Genomic DNA, 27,069 nt, shown 5'->3' on the forward strand with positions numbered 1-27,069 from the left:
GAGGCGGGGCGGGGCGGGGCGGGGCGAAGGGGGCGGGGCTGGCAGGGGGCAGGGTGGGGGTGCGAGCGAGGAGCCGTGCGGGCACTCCCGGCGCGGGGCAACCACAGCGCTCAGGTAAGGGCGCGACGAAGGGCGCGCGTCTGCGGGCGGGTGTCTGCGCTCCACGCTTAGCCAGTCCAGGTGGGCTCCCGCCTCCTCGGCTGCCGCGGTCCCCGCCCAGCTCCTTGGTCCCCGCGGGAGTCATCCCCCGGCCGTCCGAGTCCCTCGTAAGACCCCCCCGGTCCCCGCGGGGCTCACAGCGTCGTCCTCCCTGCCTGGCTGCTAGCCGGCTCGGGTTCCGGGCAGCGCCCCGGGCCTGACCTGAGCCGTGGTGCCAGGGCCACGGGCCCCCAGCTAGCAGGAGAGACTGCCAGGAGGAGGTGACGCCGGCTGGTTAGGGCGGAAGGGCCCGACCCGGCATTCCAGGAGGTGGCCTTTTCGCATGGGAGCGGCATGGCAAATGCCTGGCGGCCGGAACAGGAGTTCGGGTCTGGGAAACTCCAGCGACTGAGTGTGTGCCTGGGCAGGGAAAGGAAGGGAAGCTGGGACATACGCGACAGCAGGGAGGGGTGCTTGTCTAGGACAAGAGGCTTGGAGCCATGGAGGGGCCGAGGAAGGGTGCAGCTGGGAGAGGCGAGCATGAGACTGAGGGATCAGGTGTGACAGTTCAGCGCCCCCTCCCTTGGGCAGTGCGTCTAGTCTCTCTACTCTCCCCCACTGGGCACCGGATAACGAAGGGGCTTCCACGGCAGCCCATGAAAAAGCCTCCACAGCAAGTAGAACTTCCCTGCCTGTTCAGACCAGGAAATACCAGAGTGAGTGAGTGTCATGACAAGGTGTGTCAGGGGCCTGAGGAGCCAGGCCTGGGAGAGGACAGGGGAGGCCCCAGTGACCCTGCCCGGGAGGGACCTAGCGTGGACAGAGGCCAGGAATGCAGAGGAGAGACCAGGTCTGGCTACTGGTTAGAGCACCACAGGGGCAGCCGCTGACTCACCTGGGCACGCCGTGACTGGCCAGTTCTGTCCTCACCCTGCCCCACCCCACTCCACCCCGTGGTGAGCATCAGGGCTGCCTGAGGACAGCTATGAGGCAGGGCCCTGCCAGGATCTTGCTGTGTGCCTCAGGTGAGTTGCCCACCCTCTCTGAGCCATCTAGCTAGGTGAACCTGGTGGGCTGGAGCCAGAAGTCTGGGTCTGAGCCCTGCACAAGTTCTACAGATAGGGTCTCTGGATCCTCCCATTGTTCCTGGGCCTCAGTTTCCCCATCTGTACATTAGGCACAGCCTGCCACTAAGGAACCTTTGAACTGGAGGGAGGGAGAGGGTGAGGAAGCCATGCCCTTGACTGGATGGGGGAAAGTTAGGGATGGGACAGGGCTTGGGGAGGGGGGTACTCCTGCAGGATCCTCCTCATATTAAGGTTCAGCACCTCCTCCTCCTGCCCTGCAAACGTGCACACTCATGCACATTCACGCTGCCTCACCCCTGCACTTACACTCTCCTCATCACTTCCAGGATGAAGCCCCAGGCTCCCTAGCCTGGGAGCTGGGCCCCTCAGGGTCACCTAACCAGAATCCCAGCTTCCACTGCAGCCTTCCCCCAACCCACTGCCTCACCAGCCATGCTTAACTTCTGCCCGTTCCTCTGGGTGGTGTGACTCAGTTTCCCAGGGTTATAGATCCCTTTGGGGCCACAGATGTGGAAGACTCCCAGATTAACATTTGCCAACTTGAGTCTGGAGGACTCACCCCAGTGGTCGTAGGCTGCTTTGTGGGGTGGGGAGTCTAAAGACCAGATCCCCACACCCAGAGAAGCCCCCTTCCACCTGTTTGTCCTTTTGAGGAGAGACTTAAGTAGTTTGAAAAGCTGTGATCTGCTTTGGCTGGGTGCAGTGGCTCACACCTGTAATCCCAGCACTTTGGGAGGCCAAGATAGGATGATCACTTGAGGCTAGGAGTTCGAGACCAGCCTCGTCAACATAGTGAGATCCCATCTCTAAAAAAAACGAACAAAACAAAACAAAAAAAAAATAGAAATACAAATAAAAAGAAAAAAATGCTATGATCTGGTTGAACCCCCATTTCGTAGAGGGGTGGCTGAGGTACAGAGAGGATGAAGGCTGTGGATAAGTTGAGGCATGTCTAGGGCTGAGCAGCCAGGTGAGGGCTGCTCCTGGGGGAGCAGCTGAGACTGGGCAGTGGGGACGAGGGACAGGAAGCCTGAGGAGGAGAGGCGATCTCCAAGGTCAGAGAGCTCCTTGCCAATGTATGGTGTCGGCTGGGGTCGTGGTGCTGGCCTCCCGGAGAGTGTAGGGATGTTGGCGTTCAAGTCTTCCTAGCAGCGAGTTATTTACTGCAGTATCTTTTCAACTTGCACTGATCTGGTTCCTAGTCTGCATCTCCCATCCTAGCCTTACCCTTTCTTCCACTTCCCCAACCAGCCTTGGATATCCTCACCTCTTAGCTTAGACCCCAGCTGACTGCCAGCTGAGGGTGGAAAGGTCACCCCCAAAGGGCCTTTCCATTCCAGCAGTTTCAGGAGACATGGGTGAGAGTTAGGTGGGCCTGGCTGCACCCCTATTCCCTTGGCTGGGCTTTCCTGGTCTGCCTGAGCTGACCTGGAGCCCCCTGTGTCCTGGGGGCCTGGGTCTGTCTCAGGGGCCCACAGAGGGAGAAGAAGTTGCAGCACAGAAGCTGCAGCTGGGTGTCCGGTGGCTTCCCCTTCCTGCCTCTCCCTCTGCAGCCTCACCCTCCCGAAGCAGCAGTAGCAGGAAAGGTGGGGCAGGAATGCCTGGCCCGGGCCTTTGAACAGAGCTCTGAGGGACCCGCCCCACTCCATTCCAGAGCCAATTCCCTGGGAGTTGTAGGCTCTGCCAAGGGCCTGGGATGCCCCCATGGCACTCTCGGGGCGGGGTGGAGAGGGGAGGGCTGAGACCCCTTCCCATTCACCCTTTTGGGTCTGCCTGTGTCACCTGCCCATCATTGGCCGCCCTGATTATATCTCCTGCCCCACACAGGTTGGCTAACTCCAAAGCCTCAGCATGTCAGAGACAAGGAGAGAGACATTCTGCAGGTCTTGGGCTAAAAGACCCTCTAACTCTCCGCCCCAGATACCTGATCAGGTCATTTGGGCAGATGAGCGTTGCCAAGTGAGAGTACCAGGGTCTAGTGGGGGAGGGCTTTGTTGGAGCAGAGGCTGTAGACTGGCTGTTGGGGTGGGTTTGAGCCCAGGCCTCTCTTCGCCCTTCCCTTTAGGCAGGACGCCACATTCCTAGGTGATTCCTGCCTGATTGGGAATCACTCCAGGGCAGGAAATCTCAAGGCTCAAGCCCACCTGCCCACCCGAAGGGCCCCCACCCATCCAGCAGGCACCCCTTCAGGGTGGATGGTTGTGATCAGTGATCCCTCTGTCTGGTTGGGGGACCATGGAGGGTCCAGGCTCCCATCCACATTGAACTCTCTCTCACTGCCTGGCACCATCTCCTCTGCAACTGTCATACGTTTATTTCCCCAAATGTGACTTTGGATCCCATCATTACCTTGCTCTAAAGTCCCCCATGGCTGTCCATGGCTGACTGAGGCACAGTGAAGCTGTGGTCCTTTGGGGTGCTGCTTAGTGGGCTGCCCTCAGAGGCTGGGCTCTCACACCTATGAGCCTTTACTCTCAGGGTTCCCCCACTTGCCTGCTGGGTCCTCTCTTCCTTTTCATTTCTTGCCCATCCTTCGCGGCTCTAGCAGGAGGCCTCCAGACTCCCCCATACCTCCAAAACTCTCCTTGCTTACGCAGCCCTGTTGGGTGACAGGGAGTCCCGAACCATGGGCTAGAGGACAAAGCTGGGATCCTCTGACAGCATGGCCCTGTTTATAGAGACTGCAGAATCCCTGAGGGGAGACTTGATGGAAAGGGGGCTAAGACCAGGGCACCATTAAGACTATCCTGGGCACTTGGGATCCATGGTGGATATTTGAGCAGAGGAATGAGCAGGCCAAACTGGGCTTAAAGAACATCCACCCTTTGGGGAAGAAAGGGTTGCTTCCCTTGGCAGCTCTGAGCTCTCTCTCTCCTTCAAGGACCCCTCAGCTGGGCCCAGGCAGGGAGCAGGGCAGGGGTCAGTGCCCAGTCCAGGAACTCCCCTTTGAGGTGATCTGGGCTCACTGCTCAGTTCTGATGTGGGTGGTCATGGACCTTGCTTCTGGGCACCCTGCCTGAGAGGATGGGACTGGCCTTGCTCCTTCCTGTGCTATCTAGCTGTAACCTGTGCCTACCTAGGAGGCCCTGAGTCCGGCACCCGGCCATGTGCAACCCTGAGGAGGCAGCTCTGCTGCGGCTGGAGGAGGTCTTCTCGGCCACCCTAGCCCGTGTCAACAGCCTTGTCCTCCAGCCCCTGCTCCCAGCCGGTGAGTCTAGGCTTTTTAGTGGGGAGGGAAGGGCACCGAGGAATGATCCCAGGGACAGGAGTCCTATCTTGTTGGACTCGCTGAGCCACAGCTTTCTCAACCTCAAATAGGAGTGGTGACACCTGGTATCAGCATCTTCTGATGCAGGTGGTGCGATCTTGGCTCACTGCAACCTCCGCCTCTCAGGTTCAAGTGATTCTTGTGCCTCAGCCTTCTGAGTAGCTGGGATTACAGGTGCCTGCCACCACGCCTGGCTAATTTTCATATTTTTAGTAGAGATAGGGGTTTCACCATGTTGGCCAGGCTGGTCTCAGGGTCCTGACCTCAAGTGATCCGCCCGCCTTGGCCTCTCAAAGTGCTGGGATTATAGGCATGAGCCACTGGGCCAGGACCGACTGCTCCTTTCTTAAAGGAACCCTGAGGGGTCAGGCCATGAACCTACCTGTAGCCCAGACCAGGCTGTGCAAAGAGATGGAATTCCTCCTTTCCCAGGGTGAAAGACTGGAGACTGCCCTTTGCTTGAATTTTCATCTTGCTCCCACCTAGGACACCTAATGGTGCCGGGAGGGGAGCAAGACTGACTGGAACAGGATGCCTAGGTTTTACTTCCAGTTTAAGTCTCACTTGTGAGGCCTTGGACAGGTGCCTCTGTGCATCTGTGAAATGGCAGAGGACTGTGTGACCCTGTGGACTCCACATTCTGGATCTGAGGAGTCCAGGATGAGGAAGCCCAGAGCCAGGGGGGAATTCGTGTATGTACTTAGTTCCCTGAGGCTGTCAGGGTTGTCCCTGTTTAGTGAGGAGGTGGGTGTGTACTCCTATTTCCTCCTCGAGGATGCTGCCCGCTGCTCCAGCCTGCCCTTCCCCCGCTCAGCTCCAGGGTTCACCAATTCTGTCCTGCGGATCCCAGGGATGCAGACCCTGCCGCAGCTCCAGGGCTGGCCGGTGCTGGTGGCCCTGGTATGAACACCTGGGGCCTCTGCATGTTCCCTGGGAGATAGAGCCCATGTCCTCCACTCACAGTGTGATTGTGTTCCTGCCCCAGCCCCAGAGCCCTCGGATCCCTGGGGCAGAGAGTGCCTGCGGCTCTTGCAACAGCTGCACAAGAGCTCCCAGCAACTCTGGGAGGTGACAGAGGAAAGTCTGCACTCACTGCAGGAAAGGCTGCGTCACCCGGACTCCACCGGTCTGGAGTCCCTGCTGCTGCTGAGAGGTGCTGACCGTGTACTGCAGGCCCACATAGAGTAAGACCACTGGAGGTGGGGCTGGGGCTCAGCCCTGGTGTCAGAGTGACACCTGGCATTAAGGTTCACGTGGGGTTGGGGCTCACATGGGTCAGGTTTCAGGCAAAGGTTTGGGCTCGGTCCATGGTTGGTGCTCACCTGGGGTCAGCGTCACCTGGGCTTGGGTGTTCGCCTGACAGCAGGCTCAGACACTCCAGACCTGAGGCTTGGGGCCTCCCAGGGAAAAGAGACTGTATGTCAGCATTGTCTTGTTGGCCCAGGAGTTGAGGTCTCCAGTGCCCAGAGCCAGGCCACTGTCTGGGCCCTCAGGGCTGCAGCTGATTAGTGGGTGGGATCTGGGGATCCCAGGGACCAGGGGCTTAGGTCTGGGGCTGAGGACTGGGTTTGCAGGGTGTCCCCTGTGCTGCCTGCAGGTACATCGAGTCCTACACAAGCTGCATGGTGGTGCAGGCCTTCCAGAAGGCAGCAAAGAGGAGAAGGTGAGCACAGGGCTGGTGCACTGGCCCCTGACGGGGGGGAGTGCCTGAGTGAGGGTGGGGTTGGAGAAGTCCCCTCCCCGGAGCAGCGGGTGTCACAGCCCACAACTCATCCTGGAGGACCCCTGGCTCTACAAGTCTGCACTGATCCACACTGGAAGAGAAAGAGGGAAGGTCCAGTGAGGCCAGGAACAGAATCCAGACCCACTCTAGCTGGGCTGGCCTTGGGGCGGGGAAGGTGGGGAATCCCTTCAGGGTGGATGGTTGTGATCAGCAGTCCCTTCACACTCTGAGATATTGCTCCTAAACCTGTGAGGGTAACTCAGGTACCGTGTTGATCTGATAGGGTAGAGGTTTTCGGCCTGGGGCTGGCCCTGGGATCTGGGGGGATTAGCTGGGGCAGGGAGGTGGCGGTGTGGGTGCAGGAATGGAGAAAGGGGTGAAGGTGGTATGTGGCCCTCTCTACACGCAGAGAGTACTGGCGGGGCCAGCGGAAGGCACTGAGGCAGCTGCTGTCAGGTGTGAGCTCAGAGGGCTCGGTGGGCGCATCGCTGGGCCAGGCCCTCCACCAGCCACTCGCCCATCATGTGCAACAGTACGTGCTCCTCCTGCTGAGCCTCGGGGACACCATTGGGGAGGTGGGTACCAGGGGCAGCAGCATGTGGGGAAGCCGAGGGAAGGGAGGGATAGGGCCCAGACTCAGGGGGCTCAGCCTATACTCAGGAACCCTAGTACAAGAAGGACTCAGCCATGCCGAGGGGTGGGAGGGGGTTGAGGGAGTCACAGGCCTGTTCTGGGGTTTCCAAGGGACATGGGGGACATGGTCCAGCCCTGAGGAGGGGGTCCGAAGACACGGTTCCATCCTAGGGAATCTTCGTGGGTGACAGCACTGCCCTTCCCTGCGGTGTCTGAGGCATGTGGCCCTGCCCTGGTAGAGCCAGCAGAGACCCAGAGAGCAGGGATAGAATCACGTCCTGGGACTGGGACACGTGGGCCCAGGGCCAAGCTGGGGAAGCACCTTCATATTCCACCTCCTGCCCCACCAGCAGAAGAGGAGCTGTCAGGTAGAAAAGGGCAAAGTCTGGCCTAGATTCAGGCCTCTCCACCAGCCGGGACCAGGACTGGGCTAGGGAAGATTCCAATAAGCTCTCCTCTCACTGGCTGCCCTGTCCCCCTTCAGCGTCACCCAACCCGGGAGCTGGTGGTGAACGCAGTCACCCTCTTTGGGAACCTGCAGTCCTTCATGAAGCAGGCGTTGGACCAGGCTGCGGCCACACAGGCCCTCTGGCACACCTTGAGAGGCCGGCCGAGGGTGAGTTGGGGGCCTGAGGGGCAGTTAGGGAGGGAGTTCCACGTTGGGCATGGAGCTGTTGGGGGGCTTAAGCTGCTTGCTGTATTCTCCAGGCCTCAGTTTCCTTATATGAAGGGGGAGTGATGGCTGAAGCAGGTGGCCGTAAGGTCCCTCTGTCCAGCCATTCTTATCTGTCTGCTGAGCACGTCCTGGGCCAGGCCCTGACCTGGCCTAGGGAAGAGGCAATCAGCAGAACCGATCCTCTCCCCTGGGGATGTTGCTGATCACACCCTTGTGTCACTGCCCCCCATGGCGTGGACTGCCCCTGCAGGGAGGAGAGTCCCCTGTGCCCTGAGGTTTGGACCTGGTGTGGAGAATTAGGAGACTAGGTAGAGGAACGAGAATTGCGGAAGGGAGGCACGGGTGGCCGAGTACTGGGAGAGGACTGATAGGGGCATAGCTGGGGCCATGGCACAGAGGTGTGGGAGGAGACACTGAAGCTTCAAGAGAGCCAGAAATGTATATCAGTGCATTTCTGCCCATCACTGACCCAGGGTCCACTCCAGGTCTCTGGAGGGGGCCTCTGGGAGGTGTCTGGGGTACAGGGGGAGGTGGCAGAGTGGCTGGCAGCTTGCAGGACAGAGGTGCCTAAGCCTTGTACTGTCCTCTTTGTCCCACCAGGATGTGCTCTGCACCCCTGCTCACAGACTCCTTCAGGACAGCCAGGACGTACCCGTGACAGTCGCACCGCTTCGGGCTGAGCGTGTGCTACTCTTTGATGATGCCCTCGTCCTGCTGCAGGTTGGGGTGGGGCTGACCCGAGGTCTTGGGGCCACAGTAGGGTTCCGGGGTCTGGTTGGAAAAGGAGCAGTAAAGGGGCATGCTGCTGGGACTGAGAAAGTGGGCTTGGAGGGATGGTCATGGACAGAAAGGCATTGCGTTGGGGAGGGGCGGTCCACTGGAGCTGTCCCCAGAGGAGCATGGGCTGAGGGGAAAGGCTGTCCAAGGCTTGTCCCGGCTTCAGCCCTTCCCAGCTGGTGTCCTTGGTTACATGTCTTCACCTTCGTTTTCCCATCTGGTATGTGGGGGTCATTGTGAGTGAGTTTGTTCTACAGTAAACACCAGACAACTCTTAGTTCCCATTGTATTCAAATGAGAGAGGAACCCCAGACAGAAAGTTATGGGTGACTGAGGGGTGACTAAGGAGGACTGGATGAGAAGGCTTCTAGAGAAAAGTACCCCACAGGAGCCGTGCCTGGGCTTTCAGCACTGTGGAAGTCAGAAGGGAGCCAGGCCTGAGGCTGGGAGTTGTTACATGGCCAGTCACCAACTGTGGTCCTTCCCCCCTGAAATCACCTTGTCCTGGTGAGGTGCACAGCACTGTCTTCTCTACCCCTTAGAAGGTTGGCCTGGAGCCCCCTTGCAGACAGGTGGCAGGGGCCCGGCAGGAAGCTGCTGCCCAGCCTAGACCTGTGTCCCCTGAAGCCTGATTTTGGGATTGGTTCTGATTTAGTTTGAATTCCCCTCCACTCCCAACTTCACACTGCACTCCAGGTACACTGATGAGCTACTGTCCCTTCCCTGTGCTAGCCCTCTCCCGCCGCTGGACCTTTGCACATGCTGTTGTGTCCCGTGGGCCATCTCTTGTCCATGGCCTGCGGCTGGCAAGCCCCTCCTCACCCCTCAGGCCTGGGTCTCCCACCTCCTCCCCGTTCTGGTATGGAGCAGTGATTGGCCTGACTGGGCTGGGCAGGAAGTTGCTACACAAAATCTTCCCATAGGAAGGGGCTTTATTTCTGGCTCTCAGAGCAGGATGGCATTCCAGGTAGAAGGAATAGCACGAGCAAAGGTTCACAGTGAGGAGAGGTTGGGGCAAGCTCATGAAGGTGTGATTGTGGAGTGGCCGTGATGGCGTAGTGGTCTGTGAGGTCTTAAATGTTAGGCTCAGCAGTATCCCAACCTCCAGGCAGTAGGAGCCATAGAGAGGTTTCCAGCAGGGGTTGACCAGGTCCCAGCTTCATTTCCAGACCACTCTGGTGGCCACAGGGGGCTAGAGGCTGGTTATGAGTTCCTGGCCAAGCCCTGGGGTAGACAGGACATGGAGGAGCTGTCCCTGAGGTGGGGAGCAAGCCAGAGGGGAGGGGGACTCCGTCCTGGACATGCTGGGCAGAATAGCCTCGGTGGCCACGCAAGGTTGAGCTTAGGGCAAGCCTGGGCCAGAGGGTAGGTGAGCATCTGGCCTGGGCTCTGGATGACGCCTGTGTCCATCCTCTTCCAGGGCCACAACGTCCACACCTTTGATCTGAAGCTGGTGTGGGTGGATCCTGGGCAGGATGGGTGAGCAACCCCCTCGGCTGACAGCCCAGGCCTTCTTCCCTTTACCCCCATGACACCTGCCCACACCCTGGGACTCTGGCTTGGGCCCCTCCACCCTCCTGGACAGAGCTGGGGCCTACTCGTCACCTCCGTCTGTCTAGGTGCATGTTTCACCTCCTCACGCCTGAAGAAGAGTTCTCCTTTTGTGCCAAGGACTCCCAGGGCCAGGTGAGTGTGGGCGAGCTGTGAACTGCGGGAGTGGGGTCAGAGGACAGGGTAGGAAGAGGGCAGAAGTATGCAACCCTGCAGGGCTCCACAGGAGTGCCGGCGAGTGTCTGGCAGGCCTCTGGGGACCTGGTCAGAGTAAATCGGGGTCAGGCATTAGAATGCCAAAAAGAACAGGGTATTTTACTTTCTAAAGACAGAATTGGGTCCTGTGTTGATCCCTGCCCTGAGGTCTTGTTTGGCCCCTCTGGGCAGGCCCTGAAACTGCAGAGGAGGATCTCAGGTTGGGTGGAGGGCCCCAGAGAGTAGCAAGAAGCAGTTGAAGGGTCCCCCAGGTGACAAAACGGAGTAGGGGGTGGAGGGTGGAAGGGGTGGTACCTGGAGCTGCCCCAGAAGCCTTCTTGGAGGGAAAGCCTCCAGCAGCAGTGATCCCCTTCCCCATGTTCCCCCTCCCACCAGGCAGTCTGGCAGTGGAAGGTGACCCAGGCTGTTTGCCAGGCCCTGTGTGGGAAGAAGGACTTCCCCGTGCTGGGGGCTGGCCTGGAGCCCTCCCAGCCTCCTGCCTGCCGCTGCGCAGAGTATACCTTCCAGGCAGAGGGCCGGCTCTGCCAGGCCACCTACGAGGGCGAGTGGTGCAGGGGCCGGCCCCACGGCAAGTGAGTGGCTGGAGCTCTGGGTGGCAAGGTGGGACTCCTTGGGGGTCTGGGGGCAGAGAGCAGCACACAAACCTAATTGTCCCAGGACATGTACCAGGAGCGGTTACTCTCTGTGGACAGTCAATTCTCAGAGTCCCTCTTAAGTCCTCTTGGACTGGGCCTGGCCCAGAGACAGTCTGTGCCAAATAAAGTCTTGATGGTGACAGTAGAGGACAAGGGGCAGCAACCACGCGCTGGACTTAGAGCCTGCAGGTGCCATTCCATTCTTAGGAAGGTGGGAGAATAATTCTCGCATCTGTACCTTTTTGTCTGGCGGTGGTGAAATGGCTTGCACACATTCTATCTCCGTTGGTCCTCATAAAGACGCTCTGTATGGAGTGCATTTACCCATTTCATAGGTACAGACACTGAGGCCTAATGATGGGTATGACCTGCCCAAGGTCTCAGGGCAAGTGATAGGGTAAGCCAGCTTCAATCACAGGTCTGTGTGACCCCGCAGACGGGCAAGCCTTTATAGACCATGTGGCCCCACCCCATGCCACAGCTGGGAAAACAGACCCAGAGAGCAGAAGGGACTCACAAGGCTACACTCTCAAGCACCTCCGCTAGTTTCTAATACCCCGCCTCCTTTCAGAAAGGGCTCGAGAAGACTTATGAACAAAAGGACAGAAAAAACACAGAAGTGGGGAGGAGGATGGTAGAAACCCCACTGACTAGCATTAAACTTGAGCTTGATGCTTAGCTCTGAGCTTCCTGTTGGTCAAGGGAAAAAGGGAACCTAGATGTCTCCAGGGCTTTCCCTATGGGATGTGGTGAGTGTGCCCCATGAGGCTGCTGGTACAGTTCGGCCAGGAGTAGAAAAGGGCTAAAGGGGCTTTCTGCAGGGGATGTTTGGAGCTCAGGCAAGAGGGCTGGGTGGGTGCAGGGAGCCCAGTCCAGGGGAAGAGGAAGGGAGGGCGTCTGAGAAAGTAGGTGGCTGAGGTTGCTGAGGGGTGGGTGGGCATGAGGCTCGTGAACCTCTACTGTGTTCCAGGGGAACCCTGAAGTGGCCGGATGGGCGGAATCATGTGGGGAATTTCTGCCAGGGCCTGGAGCATGGGTAAGGCTGGCTGGGGCTGCTGCTGGGAGGTGTGTGATGGGCGCAGAGTGCTTTCCTCCCCTGCTGTGGTCGCCAGCCCGGCCCCATCCTGAATTCCCAAACCTCAAGCAGGAACTTAGAGACAATTTGGTCCAGCCCCCCGCACTGTACCAAAGGGGAACCGGGGACCTGAATAGGGGGCCCGTCTCAGCTCGAGGTCACGGAGGGAGTGGTACAGGCCAAAAGGTGCTCCAGGTTGCACGGGGGCCAGGCTGGAGGGAGGGGTCCTGAGAGGGGCCCATTGAAGAATAGGAAGGCTGAGGGCCTCTGAGAATCTCCTTATTGTCCGGAAGGCTCCTTGCGGGCAGGGATACTCCTGGGTGGCATGGAGTAGGTGTGATGGACGTCTCAGGTCAGGGCTGATCCCCATCCCCGCAACCTTGCCCTCAGCTTCGGCATCCGCCTGCTGCCCCAGGCCTCTGAGGACAAGTTCGACTGTTACAAGTGCCACTGGCGAGAAGGCAGCATGTGTGGCTACGGCATCTGTGAGTAAGTGACCCTGGCTGGGAGGCTTGTGGGCTGGGCCCATCCTCTGGGCGGAGCTCCATGAGGCAGAGTTCATTGTTGATGGCCCTCCCCAGGTACAGCACCGACGAGGTGTACAAGGGCTACTTCCAGGAGGGCCTGCGGCACGGGTTTGGGGTCCTTGAGAGTGGTCCGCAGGCCCCCCAGCCCTTCAGGTACACAGGCCACTGGGAGAGGGGCCAGAGGAGCGGCTATGGCATTGAGGAGGATGGTGACAGGTGAGCGCCCTGCAGCCACCACTCCCAGGACGGAGGGGTGGACAGGGCCCTCACAGACCAGATTGTTGCAGGACACGGGCTCCTGTTTGTCCCCCAGTGTGTCTCTCTTAAGCCCCTCACTTCCCCTCCAGTCCCTCGGTTGCTGCGGAGGCTCAGGCTGAGGGAATCCTCGTCACGCTGACTGCAGGGTCACCCCCGCCCCTCACCCCTCCTCATGGTGTTGGAGAGGCATTTCTGACCCCCTGCGCTATCACGTCTAAAAACTGCAGCCCTTGCTGGCTCTCTGGGCTGTGTGATAAAGCCCTGGATCCTTGGCCTGGCAATCACGGCCTCGCCTGCTTCTCTGACCTCACCCCAGCTGTGTCTCCTGTGCACCCCTCCAGCCTTTCTGGACCACTGAAGTCCCCACGTATCCATCACATGCTCCTACCTGAATGGCTTTGCACCCACTCCTATTCCACCTGTCCTTCCTGCCACCTCCACAGAGAAGCCTCCCAGATGCCTTTCCCGGGCTATCTCCCTCCCTTCTCCACTCTCTGTTCCTCTTGGGGGTCCTGACCTCTCTGACACTGTGTCCGTTGAGTGGATTCAGGTGATGTCACTGCCCCTTATCTGCACTCCCTGCCGCCCTGTGCCAGCAGAGTGCCCAGGAGGTACATTTGAATGAGTCTGATCCAACTCTGGCCACATTCCTCTCCCTCCAGAGGTGAGCGCTACATTGGCATGTGGCAGGCTGGTCAGCGCCACGGCCCAGGGGTCATGGTCACCCAGGCAGGCGTCTGCTACCAGGGCACCTTCCAGGCGGACAAGACGGTGGTGAGTGGAGTGTGTCCTGGGCTATCCCTCTCTTTGCACCCCACTTCTGCTGGGGGCCCTGAGGCTGAGCTGAGGCCTTTCAGGGAGGGATGGGAAAGGGGGCTGTGTTCCTGGGTGCTGGAGGAAGCCAGAACCTGGGCAGGAAGCCAGCTCTACCACCCATCTCCCCTGGCCCTGGCCAATCCCTGCTCTGCCTGACCTTGGTTTCCCCATCAGCAACTCAGGTTAAGAATACTTACCATAGACTCAATAAACTAGCAAGAATGGAGCACTTACTCATGATGATGCATTAGCTGACATTCATAGAGTCCTAACTTGACACCTGGCTCTGGGCTAAGCTCCCACCCTGATCTTGTGGGATCCTCCCAAGAGCCCTGCAGGTTGATGTCATTATTATCCCCAGTGTGTCCCTAGTGAATGACAAATGAGAGGTTCAGAGGGATCAGAGGACCCGCTCCATGTCACCTTCACTGAGTGGCAGAGCTGACACTCACACCCTGGTCTGCTGAGCCTGGCCGCCGAGCCTGGGACTCCCACGTTTGCCTCACCCATACCCTTCCAGGTGCCTGGGGAATGTGGGGCTCTGGCCTGATGGCTGTTCTTGTTATTATGGTCTGTTGTTTTGTTTATGCTCTACTTCATTCTCGAAAGGATTGAAGGAGGCCTTCGAGGAAAGAGGAAGACAAGGGGAAGAATAAGTACACCAAATAGATGTGGAAATAAGTTGAACACTAATTGTATCCCTTTCAGCTCTGAGCTTCCTAGCAGCCCATGGGGCAAGGGAGCCTGGTCAGCTCTGCCATTCCCAGGGCCAGTGACAAGCAGGGAAGCAGGGATGTTTCAGAGAAAGCCCCACAATTCTTGAGCTCCCAAGGGCTTCCTGAAGAAGCTGCTGGGGTGACGAGCCAGGGCAGAGGGTGTCATTTGGGGAAATCCAGGGATGGAGTCCTTGGGGCAGGTGCTCAGCAGGCCAAAGGCTAGAGTCCCAATTATGTACAGTCCTGTGGGGCGTGACGAGGCTCAGGGCCCCTCTCCCCATGCGCCAGGGCACACCTCCCTTCTTTGGCCATCTCTCTCCACCCAGAGTTTCCCGGCCCTTCCTCACCCGCCCTTTCTACCCTCCCTGGCTTCCTCTCCCCAAGGGCCCAGGCATCCTCCTCTCTGAAGACGACTCCCTGTATGAGGGCACCTTCACCAGGGACCTGACCCTCATGGGGAAGGTGAGGACCACCGAGGCCCCCTCCACACCCTGCCAAGGCCTTGGTTGGTGTCTGTAATCTCCCCACTTAGACTCAGGGCTGGGGGCAGGTAGGGGAGGGCCTGTCCCACCTCCCTTGGAGCCAAGGAGTGGGCACAGCGACTCCACCCTGCCACAGAGTTGCGATTGATTCTGGAGTGAGGTGAGAGGGGACCAGTGGCCTTGCCTGCTATCTGGAGGGTACCGGTTGTCTCTTGGCTGTGTCCCTCCGTACCCTCCTAGTTCAGAATACACGCCCTCCACCAGTACCAGTGCCTCGAGCAGCTGTCCCTGGAGGCACTGGCCTTCAGTGTGTGCCTCCCTGAGCTAACCCAGGAAAAGGCAATGTGTCCCCGCTGGGGCCTTTGGAAATGTAGGGGCTGTTTTGGTTTCATAATGACTGGAGCAAAGGGGTGGAGACCGGGTTGCTATGAATGGGACAGCCGCATATGGCAAGACACCGCCCTCCTCCGGCATTGCCTGTCCCTGGGCTTACCCCCACCCCAGCCCCTCAGTGGTGGTCTCCCCACTCTTGCCTGTGAGTCCCTTCTCCATCTCTCTCCTCTTCCTACCTCAGAGGCGAGCGAGCCCCTGAGACGTGGGCACAGCTGTTGGTGGGGGGCTCTGGCAGGCGTAGAGGATTATGAACCCCTCAGCATGGAGCAGCTTGAATAGATGGCAGGAAGCTCACTCATCAGTACTTAGCCTCTCTGACACTGATGGACAGGCATGTGGCCTGTCACGATTGGCTGGAAGGGTAACTGGGCAGACAGACATCCCTGCTCCTTCTCCTGGCTCCCAGGGCAAGGTCACCTTCCCCAATGGCTTCACCCTGGAGGGCTCGTTCGGCAGTGGGGCGGGGAGAGGACTGCACACACAGGGTGTGCTGGACACGGCTGCCCTGCCACCAGACCCGAGCAGCACCTGCAAGAGGTGAGTGCCTGGCCCCTCTGGCTCTGGGCCTATCTGGAGCCGTGTCTGTGTTTCCACCCCAAGGACTCAGGTCTCATCAGAGGGGCCCTTTTGCACCCACCTCTTAGGACTCTAGAGAGTTCAGAGAGTCCAGGGTGTACAACTCCAGTCAGAGACTCTTGGAATCAGGGGTTGTGTGGATATAATGAGGTACACCACAAAACTGGAGAGAAATATTATTTGTAGGCTTTGCTTAGGTCCTGCTTTTTTTTTTTTTTTTTTTGTCTCAAAAGGATACAATACGGTTTACAAACCAAACATACAGGAAAAAAAAAATAGAAAATAAGAGCATGTGTTAACCTTAAAACAAAGGGATAGGCAGACATGTCCTACAGCATTTACAACTGATCGTTAAGCCTGGCTCTGAGTTTCCTGGCAGTCAAGGTAAAGAAGGAAACTGGCTAAGTGGAATCACAGTCATTATCAAGGAGTATTTCAGGGGAGGATAGACTTCTTTTCCTGTAGGGACAGAGTTCCTCCTTGGAAAACAGTTGCTCTTGTTGTGTCTGTTGAGGAAGACTCAGTATTGCACAGAGGAAGGAATCTGTGTGGGTGGCAGTTCTAATGGGAAGTGGTCCCAGGCAGCATTTCAGATGTAGGGAGGGAGTACCGTTGACTACTTGGCCTGCTGTCTCTGCATGCTGCTTCTCCCTGACAGCAGGAGCTGGGAGTGGACAGCAATCCCTAGGGGCGGGCCCCAGCCTGGATGTGGGTGTGGGCTGCCTGTAGCCTACGAGCATGACACTGGAGTGCAGGGCTCCGTTAGACACGCGCAGCCAGGCCCCCAGCCTGTTGGCCAAGGTGGGATCAACTGCAGGAAGGAACCAGCTGTAAGGGAGGCCAGAGGGGTATGTCTTGGAGGGGAATCCCAGACTTTGGGCACTGGTCTCTCTTGGGCCAAGACCCACTCTCTGGCTTGGCCTCCAGATCTGCCCACCTTTCTGTCTCCACCTTTCCAGGATTCCATATGCTTCTGTCTGTCTTCTCATCGCAGGGTAGATTCTCTGTCCCTTTCTCTGCTGCTCTTCCTCCTGGAGCCGTGGAGGTCAGCCCCCTCTGCATGGTTCAATCCATCCACCCTTCTTGGGGCTTGATCCTGGGCCAGGCTGGTACCCTCACCCCTCCAAGGGCCTGGGCAGGGTCCTGCCTACCTCAGCTCCATCTCTCCCTGCCCCATCACCCACCCTCCATCCCCATCGCAGGCAGCTGGGTGTGGGTGCCTTCCCCGTGGAAAGCCGCTGGCAGGGAGTCTACAGCCCCTTCCGGGACTTTGTGTGTGCTGGCTGCCCCAGGGACCTGCAGGAGGCCCTGCTGGGCTTCGACGTGCAGAGCTCCAGGGAGCTGCGTAGGTCTCAGGATTACCTGTGCTGTGAGAGGTGAGGCCGGCTGTGTGTGCATGCACAGGTCAGGGTGGGCCAGGGAGGGCTTCCTAGGGGGAGGGGGCTGGGCCCAGGTGTGGGTGAGGGACGCTGTGCGTGGTGCCCAGGACCCACCCCGAGGACAGTGTGGGCAGTATAGAAGACATCCTGGAGGAGCTGCTGCAGCACCGGGAGCCCAAGGCCCTGCAGCTGTACCTCAGGAAGGTGAGAGCCCTGCCGGGGTGGCCAAGGGGGTGACATTCTCACTATCCCTGGTGGGGAAGGGCTCCCATTTTTCATAGCAGGGTGCTGACTGAAGGGGACAGGCCTGTGGGTCCCTTGTCCTCGGAGGACCTCAGTGTTCCCGTGTATGAGATGGGAGAAGTGTTGGGAGGCTGGTGTGGGCATGCCGTGCTCCAGACCCCGGTGCTTAGTCTCTCTCTGTTGCCTACGCACTGGCCCAGGCTCTGAGCAACTCACTGCACCCCCTGGGAAAGCTGCTCCGGACACTGATGCTGACCTTCCAGGCTACCTACGCAGGTGTCGGGGCCAACAAGCACCTGCAGGAGCTGGCCCAGGAGGAGGTGAAGCAGCATGCCCAGGAACTCTGGGCTGCCTACAGGTGAGCTCAGTGGCAAACGGGACAGCTACTGCCCTGTGACACTAGTGTGCCCTTTCCAGGCATCAGTTCTGCCTTGCATTTGGGAGGAATGCCAAGTGTCTGATTCAGCAACGAACCAGAGGCTTGGTCAGTGTGCAGCTGCTGAGCAAACGGGTTAGAGGGTGGGGAGGTGAGAGCAAAGGCCCAGCTGCAGCCCTCAGCTAGAGTGCAAGACCCAACCAGGCCCTGGGCTGACTCTGACCCCAGGGGCACTCTCACCCCACTGTAGGCTGAGCTTGGCCCTGGACTCGGAACACACCTGCAGTCCCAGGCTGGGCTGTGACCCCATGAAACACTGCAAATAGAAGCCTTAGATGCTATAGTTCCTTCTGCTGCTGGATTCTCAGGCTAACATCCTGGAGCTCCAACCTTCTAACTTCTGTGGTTTGAGAGGATGAACTCTGCAGGCCATGTCTACAGTTCTGAGAGGCCACCTGCTCTTGCCTTTGTTGACTGGTGGTGGAGCTCCAGTTCTGTGGGAAGTGGCAGCCACACCATTTCTCTCTCATTGACTCACAGGGGTCTGCTGCGAGTTGCCTTAGAGCGCAAGGGCCAGGTCCTGGAGGAGGATGAAGACACAGAGACAAGGTGACTGGCGCAGGTCTCCTTGGGGCCTGCCGAGTCCAGGGAGGCCTCATGCGTCTCCTCCTAGGACCTCCCTTGGGGAAAGAGGTGCTTCTGGGGAAGTGTTGGGCATTCACTCTATTGACCAAGCATTGTGCATTGATCGTTTGTGGATTAGAATGACCCATGACCTCTGTTCTGTGAGGAACCAGGGAGGGGGCACTGCTACAATGCATTGAATGCATTTTTGTTCTAAATGTATGATCCCAATCTCATCTTTCGCATGCAGAAGGTGAGTAGCTCCCCGAGGCACCCTCCTCTTCCTGCACACAGATGGGGAAACTGAGGGCTGGTAGGGATGAGCCTGAGGTTATACAGGAGTTAGGTGGGTCATGAAATCTGTCTCCCCTAGTCTCTGGAGCAAACCTTACAATTTGCCTTTAGATTCCAGACCTGAAAGTGTTCCTGATCAGAGAGGCTTTCCTGTCACTGCATTGCAGGAGGCAAGGGAAATGGGGTTAGACATTAGGGAGAACTCCCCGCCCAGAGTCCTAGCACAGCAAACCAGGAGGTGGAACTGAATCAGCCTGTAATGGCTGCTGAGAGCTCGGCTGCAAGTTGCTGGTCCATCTGGGGCCCTGGTTTTGCTTTCAGTCAAATGGGGATCCAACTCCTGCCCCACCTGCCATCTTGGTTGTCAAAGTCAAAGGAGGGAATGAAGTTATGAATTGAATTGGGCAAATGATGACTGAGAACAGGCTTGGAAAAGGTTTTCTGGGAGGAGGAGGCTGTAGGCCGGGACACTGTTTGTTGTGGAACTAGGAGCTCTTTGAGAGGAGACTCCAAGTAGTAATCCCAGACCCCACCTTGCTCATCCCAACCTGTTCCGGTCTCCCCATCAGGGACCTCCAGGTGCATGGATTGGTGCTGCCCCTCATGCTGCCCAGCTTCTACTCAGAGCTCTTCACGCTCTACCTGCTGCTTCATGAGCGGGAGGACAGCTTCTACAGCCAGGGCATCGCCAACTTGAGCCTCTTTCCTGATACCCAACTGCTTGAGTTCCTGGATGTGCAGAAGTAAGCCTTCCCTTCCCCCGTGCCGTGTTAGCCAGGACTCAAACTCGACTCAGACTGTCTTCAGCCAAAAGGTGGGGCTGGGGTTGATAGGTTCATGTATCCACCAAGTTCTAAGCTTAGGCATTCAGGTATGGCTGGATCTAGGCGTTCAACTGAATGACAGAGGGAAGCACCTTCCATTTCTCTCTGTTGGTCTTTCTCAGGCTCCACCTTGTGGTGACAAACACCATAAGCACCAACCGCTCAAGGTTCATACCCTCCCAGCTCCACTCCCAGAGTCCCCACAGGAGCTGGCATTGCCTTCCAACAGCTCCCTCAGAGCCCCTGAAGTCCCTCACTGGCTCGGCTTGGGTCTTGAGCCCACCCTTGAATGCCTGCCATGATTGACCAGGCCTGCCTGAATATCCACTGCTGAGGCTGGGGCAAGATCACCTGCTCTGAGCACTTGGGCTGAGCGTAGGGGAGAGGAGGTCCCTCAGGGGAAAATGAGGACTGCTCTGGGTGCACCTCGGGAGGTGTTTACCACACCCCAGGGCCTCCCTTCCACCCTCAGTCTCCAAAATGTCCTTTCTCTTCAGTGTCCCATCTATCCATTGATGCCACAAGTGACCCCACTGTCCCCAGTAGAGGGCACGGGCACTGTCTCTGCTCCCACATCCAGGTCTCCTTTGTTACACAGGGATGGTGCTTCCCACCCACCCTGCAAATCCCTGTTTCTTCCTCTATCTTGGTGACTGTGTCCTGCATCTGACCAGCCACCAGCCTAGAGATCTGGCTGCCAGTGCTTCCCAAGCGTGCCCCACCTCCCTCACCGCCTCAGTGTCGCTTCCTCACACCAGCCTCCAGCTCTGCTGCGTGAGGGCTGCATCCCCCTGCTCACAGCCCTGTGCTGGCTCAGCAGAGCCTCCTGGATGGAGTGCAGTCTCCTCACCCCTCCCTCTCTGCTGGTCACCATGACCTGGCTCATACAAGCCCCTGGGCCGCCCTCGCCTCCCTGGAGCTTCTGGAGCTCTGCCTTCTCCAGGAATCCTTCTGTCCTCCCCATGACCTGGGCTGATCTTCCCCTTTCCAGGACCCAGATCTGCCGGGGGACACAGTGGCATAGGGAATTTGCCCTCTGACCTCAGACTCTGCCCCTTGTCGAGGCAGAGCCTCCTGTCTCACTTTTTCAATTTCAGGCACTTGTGGCCCCTCAAGGACCTCACGCTGACGAGCAATCAGGTGAGAGGGAGGCCAGAGCCCCAAGCCAGGGGCCCCCAGAGGTCCTGCAGGCTTTGAAGAGCCCTTTGCCTCATGATTGCTGGGCGGAGGCTGCAGGGGAGCTGGGGAGGGGCAGGGTGGGTTGGGAGGAGACACCGTCATTCTGACCTCCCAGTGTGGTGGAGGTAAGCTGTTGGCCTATAACCACCAGGCTCAAACACAGGTTCTTACCTGGCTGTGTGACCGTGTGCAAGAGGCTCGTGCACCGTGCCTCAGTTGCCTCATCAGTAAAAGGGAGCTAACACTAGAACAACCTCAAAATTCTTATTTTATTTATTTATTTATTTTTCGAGAAAAAGTCTCACTTTGTCGCCCAGGTTAGAGTGCAGTGGTGCGATCTCAGCTCCCTAAAACCTCCGCCTCCCGGGTTCAAGCGATTAACCTCCCTCAGCCTCCCGAGTAGCTGGGATTACAGGCACGTGCCACCACGCCCAGCTAATTTTTATATTTTTGGTAGAGACAGGATTTCACCATGTTGGCCAGGTTGGTCTCAAACTCCTGAACTCAGGTGATCCACCCGCCTTGGCCTCCCAAAGTGGTGGGATTATAGGCGTGAGCCACTGTGCTTGGCCAGAACCACCTCAAAATTGTTGTGAGGGTAAAGTGGGCACATGAGGCAGCTGTTCTCAAAATGTGCTTGCCAGGCTGGAAGCATCAGGATCATCTGGGAACCTGTTAGGAAAGCAGATTCTTGGACCCGCCTCAGACCTACGGAGTCAGAAACGCAGGGAGTGGGCCCGGGAACCTGTGTTTCACCAAGCCCTTGGGTTTGAGAACCATCGACATAGGCACTCAGAAATGGGCAGCACCCAGTGGCCAGTGCCTGTTAGGATTATTATCTTCTTATCCATTTGGATCCTCCCAACCTCCTGGAGACTATTCACCCCGTTTTATGGTTGCACAAACTGAGGCCCATAGTGGAGCTGTGATTTGCCCTGGGTCACTCAGCCCTCAGGGTGGGGCTGCACTAAAGCCGGCAGTGAAGGGAAGGGTGGCCAGGGACTCAGGCCCGGCCCTGGGAAGGAGGGGATGTCAGAGCTGGGGGGTCATGGCCTCATCCAGCCCACTCCCTCCACCATGCAGAGGTACTCTCTGGTCAGGGACAAGTGTTTCCTGTCAGCCACCGAGTGCCTGCAGAAGATCATGTGAGTATGAGCCGTAGTGGGTTGGGGGTCCGGAAGCAGAGTGTGGGGTGCTCCTGGTTGGGACTGAACCAAGGGCCTTGACCTGGAGCCAGCTACCCTGCTGCAGGACCACGGTGGACCCACGGGAGAAGCTGGAGGTGCTGGAGAGGACATACGGGGAAATTGAGGACACGGTGTCGCGGGTGCTGGGCCAGGAGTACAAGCTGCCCATGGACGACCTGCTGCCGCTTCTCATCTACGTGGTGTCGCGCGCCCGGTGAGGCAGACAGGAGCTGGGGGTGCAGGGCAGGGGCAGGGGCAGGGGCAGGGGCAGGGGTAGGGTCCCACCCCCCACCACGATATCTTCTGACACCTCCGAACCCCAGGGTTTATGGATGCAGCTTCTCTCCGTACAGATGGGGAAGCCAAGGCCCAGAAAAGGGAGGGTCCCAGCCAGGGTGCTGGGGTGCTAGAGGCAGAGTGAGGACCACACCCCAGGTGTCCAGCCATCCAGGCCAGGGCTCCTTCCCCAGCTGCCTGTCCATGACAGCCCTCTTCTCCTTGTCTCCCTTGCTCTCTTGGTGGGGCGGTGTTCTCCAGAATTCAGCACCTGGGAGCCGAGATCCACCTGATCCGTGACATGATGGACCCCAACCACACAGGAGGCCTGTATGACTTCCTGCTCACGGCCCTGGAGGTGAGGGACAGGGGCTGTGGACCGAGGTGGAAATGCCCTGGCCCCTGGGGCAGACCTTTTCCCTTCCCAGACATCATAACACCATCGTGGGAGGGAGCTCCAATTCACAGCTCATGTGTGACTCTGGGAAGGGTCCTCACAGTGTCCCTGATCCTGCTTTTATTAAAAGAGCCAGGGAGGGGTCCCACAGTGCATCCCAGCCCTGGGGACCCTGGGGCCATGATTGCTCCAGGCTGCATTCCCAAGCACAGTGGGAGAGGAAGGGCCCCATTTTCCTTGCAGATTGTGGCTGAGGGCTGAGTTGGAGACACGCCTCCTCTGGGTTGGGAGGTGGGTGCACACAGCTATTGGGCCCTGGATTCTGTGCATGTGGTTGGGATCAGGCAGGTCAACTGGCCTCAGCCTTGCCTCTCTCCCGCCAGTCCTGTTACGAGCACATCCAGAAAGAAGACATGAGGCTGCACCGCTTACCTGGCCACTGGCACTCCAGGGAGCTCTGGTAGCTTGGCCTTTCCTGGACAGACTGCAGAGCTGAGCAGGGCACTACCGGCCTGTCCCTCGTTACCCAAGGCAAAGGGCGGGACAGGCCCTCAGAAGCAGCTCTTGGAGGAGATGAGCATTTTGTTTTGCACAGGAAGATGCTGCTGCTGCCCTGACTGGGATAAGGGTGAGGGGTGACGGGTGTGGCCCTGGATGCGGTGATTTTCCCTTGTCCACTAGCCCATCTCCAATGACCCCTTAATCTGCAGCAGCTCACAGGCTGGGGGTGAGGAGCCCCTGGCTTCTCTTAGCCTGAGCCTTTCTCCCAAGTTTGGGAGCCTCTCTGGGCCTCAGTGCTGCCACCTGTACAATGATGGGGTGAGTACGCTGTAAAGGACCTTCCATCCATTTTGCTGAATTCCAGAGTCCTTTTGGAAGACTGACTTTAGTCTGCTGGGCTGTACTGACCTCTGGCAGGCTCTAAGCCTCGCTGGGTATGCAGTCAACAGGATGGGCCTGGAGGTCCGTGAACTGCAGGCCACTTACCCATGACGTAAACGGCGGCACTGGAGCAAGCTGGGGCGGAGGGTGGGTAAACCCTCACTGCCAGCAGGCCCCAAGTGGCCTGTAAATCATTTGCCTGTGACGTCTGTGGGCCTGCGTGGGGACAGCAGGGGCACATGACGTCTGCCTGGGCCCTGACCAATAAACTCTCAGACCCGGGACCCGGGACCCTGCTGTAGTTGGGGAGCAGGAGTACCTTTGGGAGGGGAGGACTTTATTTAAACAGTGGTTCTAGTGTGGGACCAAGAGAGGCAGGAACTGGGTCTTGGGGCATTATTCCTGCTGGGCCTCAGTTTCTCTTCCCCACACAGTTTATCTTCCGTCACATTGTGCCGGGTGACGTGCATGGTCTCCCTCTGCCCTTGCAGGAGATGCATGATGACAGGCAGTGTGATGTGTTCTGAAAGGGTCCAGGGCAAAGCGTAGGGAGAGGGTGGATTTGTGCAGGGTGCAGCTCTGGAGAAGAAGCTGGATCACTCTCGGTCCCATTCCCTAGGCCCTGAGCAAGTCAGGCTCCTGGCTCTGGGTGTGGCTCCCCCAAATGAAGTACTGACTTCAGCCTGTGAGGGGAGGGTTGAGGGAGGCTCTGGAAAGCCCAGCCACACCTGAGTCCCTGGCAGTAGACTTGGGGCAGAGGGCAGCTGCAGAGTCCCAGAGATGATGTGGGCAGTGGGCAGAGAGAGCCTTGGTGCCTCTCTTTGCCACCACCTCCCCAAGAAGGAGGGACAGCATTTCTCTGGCTGGTTCCACTAAATGTGCCAGCCCAAATGCAGGGCACGGGCTCTGGTTCTGCTAGGAGCCTGGGACACTCCCAGGAAGGGGGTGGAACTGAGGAAGATCGAGGATATGCAGGGTGCACAGGGACTCATGCTTACTGGGATTGGGGCAGCTCACTAGGGTTCTATCCTTTCCAATCGGCATCAGCCAGCTCTTGTCCCCTGACAAGTGAGGACAGCCTGACCCTGGCCTCAAATGCAGCCATCCCTGAGTTCATGCGATGCTGATGGGACCCCAGCACACTTCCCTGCCTCCTTTGAGATCTGTGAGCCCTTACTGCAGTTCAGATTCAACAAGGCCCTCTGCCCACCCTCTCACTAGGCCTCACCCAACACCAGTGGAACTGGAGCCTCTGGCTGGGCACAGTGGCTCACTTTGGGAGGCTGAGGCAGGAAGACTGCTGGAACCTGAGAGTTCAAGACCAGCCTGGGCAACATAGTGAGACCCTGTCTCTACAAATATAAAATAAAATAATTAGCTGGGTGTGTTGGTGTGTTCCTGTGGTCCCAGCTACTCGGGAGGCTGAGGTGGGAAGATCCGTGAGCCTGGAAGGTCAAGGTTGCAGTGAGCGGCGATCGCATCACTGCACTCAATCCTGGGTGACAAAATGAAACCCTGCCTCAAAAATAAAAATAAAATAAATAAATAAATGAAAAAGAGCCTCTGGACAGAGCCTTAGGGGCTGCAGTGTTTTAAAAGGGTCCTGGAAGAGTCCAAGGGCAGACAGGGCTATATCAGACCCTTACAACAAAACCCACAGAGCAGGCAGGCAGGCAGGAGTCCTTCCTGTAGATGAGCCTGACCACTGCAGTGAGTGCTTCATGTACAGAAGACCCGCCCAGTCCACATTCCAGGGGTGACCTCTCCCAGCTGCTGCAGGAGCCCCTGGCTGCCCAGAGAGCACGATGGCGCCCAGTCTCTGGATGGCAGGGTTGGCCAGCAGGGACCCTAGCACCTCAGTGATCTCACTGATGTTCAGAGCAGCCTGGCAGGGCCCAGCTCTGGTCCCTCCACCATTCCAGTTCCCACCTCCTTCCCGGGATGAGGATTCGCTCTTCAGCCATGATCTTGAGGAAGTGTTAAGATTCTTCCTAATCAATCCCAAATGGCACTTCACAATCACCTGGGACAGAGTGGAGAGAGGCCCAGGGAGACACGGCCCATTCACGGACTCAGGCAGTTTCCTCTCCTGTAAGGGCTGAGTCCCAGGCTACAGTGGGACTCAAACACATTGGCCCTGCCCTCAGGGGCCAGGATGTGGGGCTGAGAATAACAGAAACCCAAGGGGCCAAAGGCCCTTTCAGGGAGCAGATGTGTCCAGGTTGCACAGCCGGACCAACTGCTTATCCTAGACAGCAGCCCTGGCCCTGTACACCCGCCCCACCCCCAACTGCAGCCCTGCCCGGGCCTGCATGCAGTCAATCATACAACCTCTAGCCCTGCTTCCCCCAGGCCCACTACTCCCTTCACCAGTCAACCCCATCTGCCACCCCGTTCTGCCCTGCCCTCCTGCTCCTGCCCCTCTCACTCATCTCTTTTCCCGCAGAAATGCCCTCCTCCAGTCCCACTGGGTCCTAGGCGGATCCATCCTTGCAGGCCTAGCTCATATGAAGCCCCTGTTCCCCTAGGAAGAAGCCTCCTCATTTCACAGCCCCTTTCCAGACCCAGGCCCATGTTTCATTGCTTTGGTGGGGGCTGTCTTGCCTCCAGAGTCAACAATCCTCCATGGTGTCTGCTTCCCATCCTTTCCCCAGGCACAGTGCAGGCCGCCTTGCCAGGGGCCCGTGCTCCACAGCAGTTGGGGACGAGGACAGAACACAGGTTGACATGGGAGGGGTTGGACTCTGAAGAGCCTGACTCCCAGAGCAGGTCAGCATCTCAGACTGGCTGGAGAAGCATCTGTGCAAACAACCCCTCTGGTGTGTCCAGGATGGATGGGCCCCAGGGAAATGGAGCCCCGGGCAAACACAGGCCAGGAGTAGACAGCAAGTTGATGCTGATGCCTCAGGAGAAGGGGAAGAAAAGATGGACACCCTCTGTGCCTTGCTCCATAGTCACACAGGGCACCAGAGGCTCAGGCCTGGCCCTCCTGGGGCTGTGTGCCCACACCAGGCAGCTATGATGCCAGTGTGGCAGGACACCTCCAGGCACTGCCCTACTGCTTGGTGTGGAGCTCCAGCTGCAGGAAGGCCATGGAGTGGTGTGGCCAGGCCATAACCAGTGACCCAGAGGTAGTGGTAGATGGAGAGGGCGTCCTGAAAGGGACCAGGGCACAGCATGGTCCCATGAAGTCCTCTGAAGGGACTGCTGACTTCTTTGTCAGCGAGCCTCTCCAGGGGCCTCTTGCATGGCAGCCCTGTTCCCTGTCTGGAGTACGGTCTGGAACAGCTACCCCACAGTGGGAGCTGGCAGGCATCCGAGGGACCCGAGTGCTGACCAAGCCTCTGTTTATTCACACCACCCCCGAGGAAGCTGGAGCCAGTGTGTGATCAGGGTGCTCACCGTGCATGCCCCTTGCCTGCTGCAGCTCCAGGGAAGGCTGGAGGGATGCTGAGGCCAGAGGGGTGACCAGGGGCTGCTGGAGAGGTGCTTAGTGTCACTGTGAGAGTGAAGCAGATGCTCACTAGTAGGGCCCTAAGGAGGGCCCCAGGACCTCAGCTGTCACCCTCCCAGAGGGACGGCTGACCACTGGGGCCCAGCAGGGGACAGGGGCTGCTCTCTTATGGGTGCCTGGGAAAGGATAAGGTGAGGGTCTGGGTTAAAGTCAGTGTGAGGGATAGAATTAGGGATTAGGGTTGAAGTCAGGGTCAGTGTCAAGTTAGATTTAGGGACTGGAGTGACAGTGAAGGTCAAGGTCAAGCTCAGATCGGGTCAGGGCTTTTCTGGTTGGCTTTGTCAAGGGTTGTACAGACACATACTCTAGTGTTTACTCTTGCTGTGGGCGAGAACCTGGGATGGGG

The 27,069-nt window shown here is 58.2% G+C and overlaps 1 protein-coding gene across 1 annotated transcript; it reads left to right on the forward strand.

Annotated features, from left to right (window-relative positions):
- The first annotated feature begins 43 nt into the window (after positions 1-43).
- ALS2CL (ALS2 C-terminal like) lies at positions 44-24,592 on the forward strand. The gene is made up of 26 exons (XM_003256987.3): positions 44-114; positions 4,307-4,434; positions 5,480-5,678; positions 6,092-6,157; positions 6,627-6,792; positions 7,335-7,466; positions 8,127-8,246; positions 9,724-9,782; positions 9,923-9,989; positions 10,446-10,642; positions 11,676-11,741; positions 12,171-12,269; positions 12,362-12,523; positions 13,228-13,339; positions 14,482-14,559; positions 15,379-15,509; positions 16,751-16,924; positions 17,035-17,131; positions 17,371-17,528; positions 18,087-18,155; positions 19,034-19,207; positions 20,386-20,428; positions 21,551-21,612; positions 21,719-21,868; positions 22,192-22,288; positions 22,711-24,592. Exons 2-26 carry the CDS (start codon positions 4,332-4,334, stop codon positions 22,789-22,791), a joined length of 2,862 nt encoding a protein of 953 aa, XP_003257035.2. The 5' UTR covers positions 44-114; positions 4,307-4,331; the 3' UTR covers positions 22,792-24,592.
- Positions 24,593-27,069: the final 2,477 nt, after the last annotated feature.

Source organism: Nomascus leucogenys, chromosome 4, assembly GCF_006542625.1.
Source record: "Nomascus leucogenys isolate Asia chromosome 4, Asia_NLE_v1, whole genome shotgun sequence".
Taxonomy (NCBI): Eukaryota; Metazoa; Chordata; class Mammalia; order Primates; family Hylobatidae; genus Nomascus; species Nomascus leucogenys.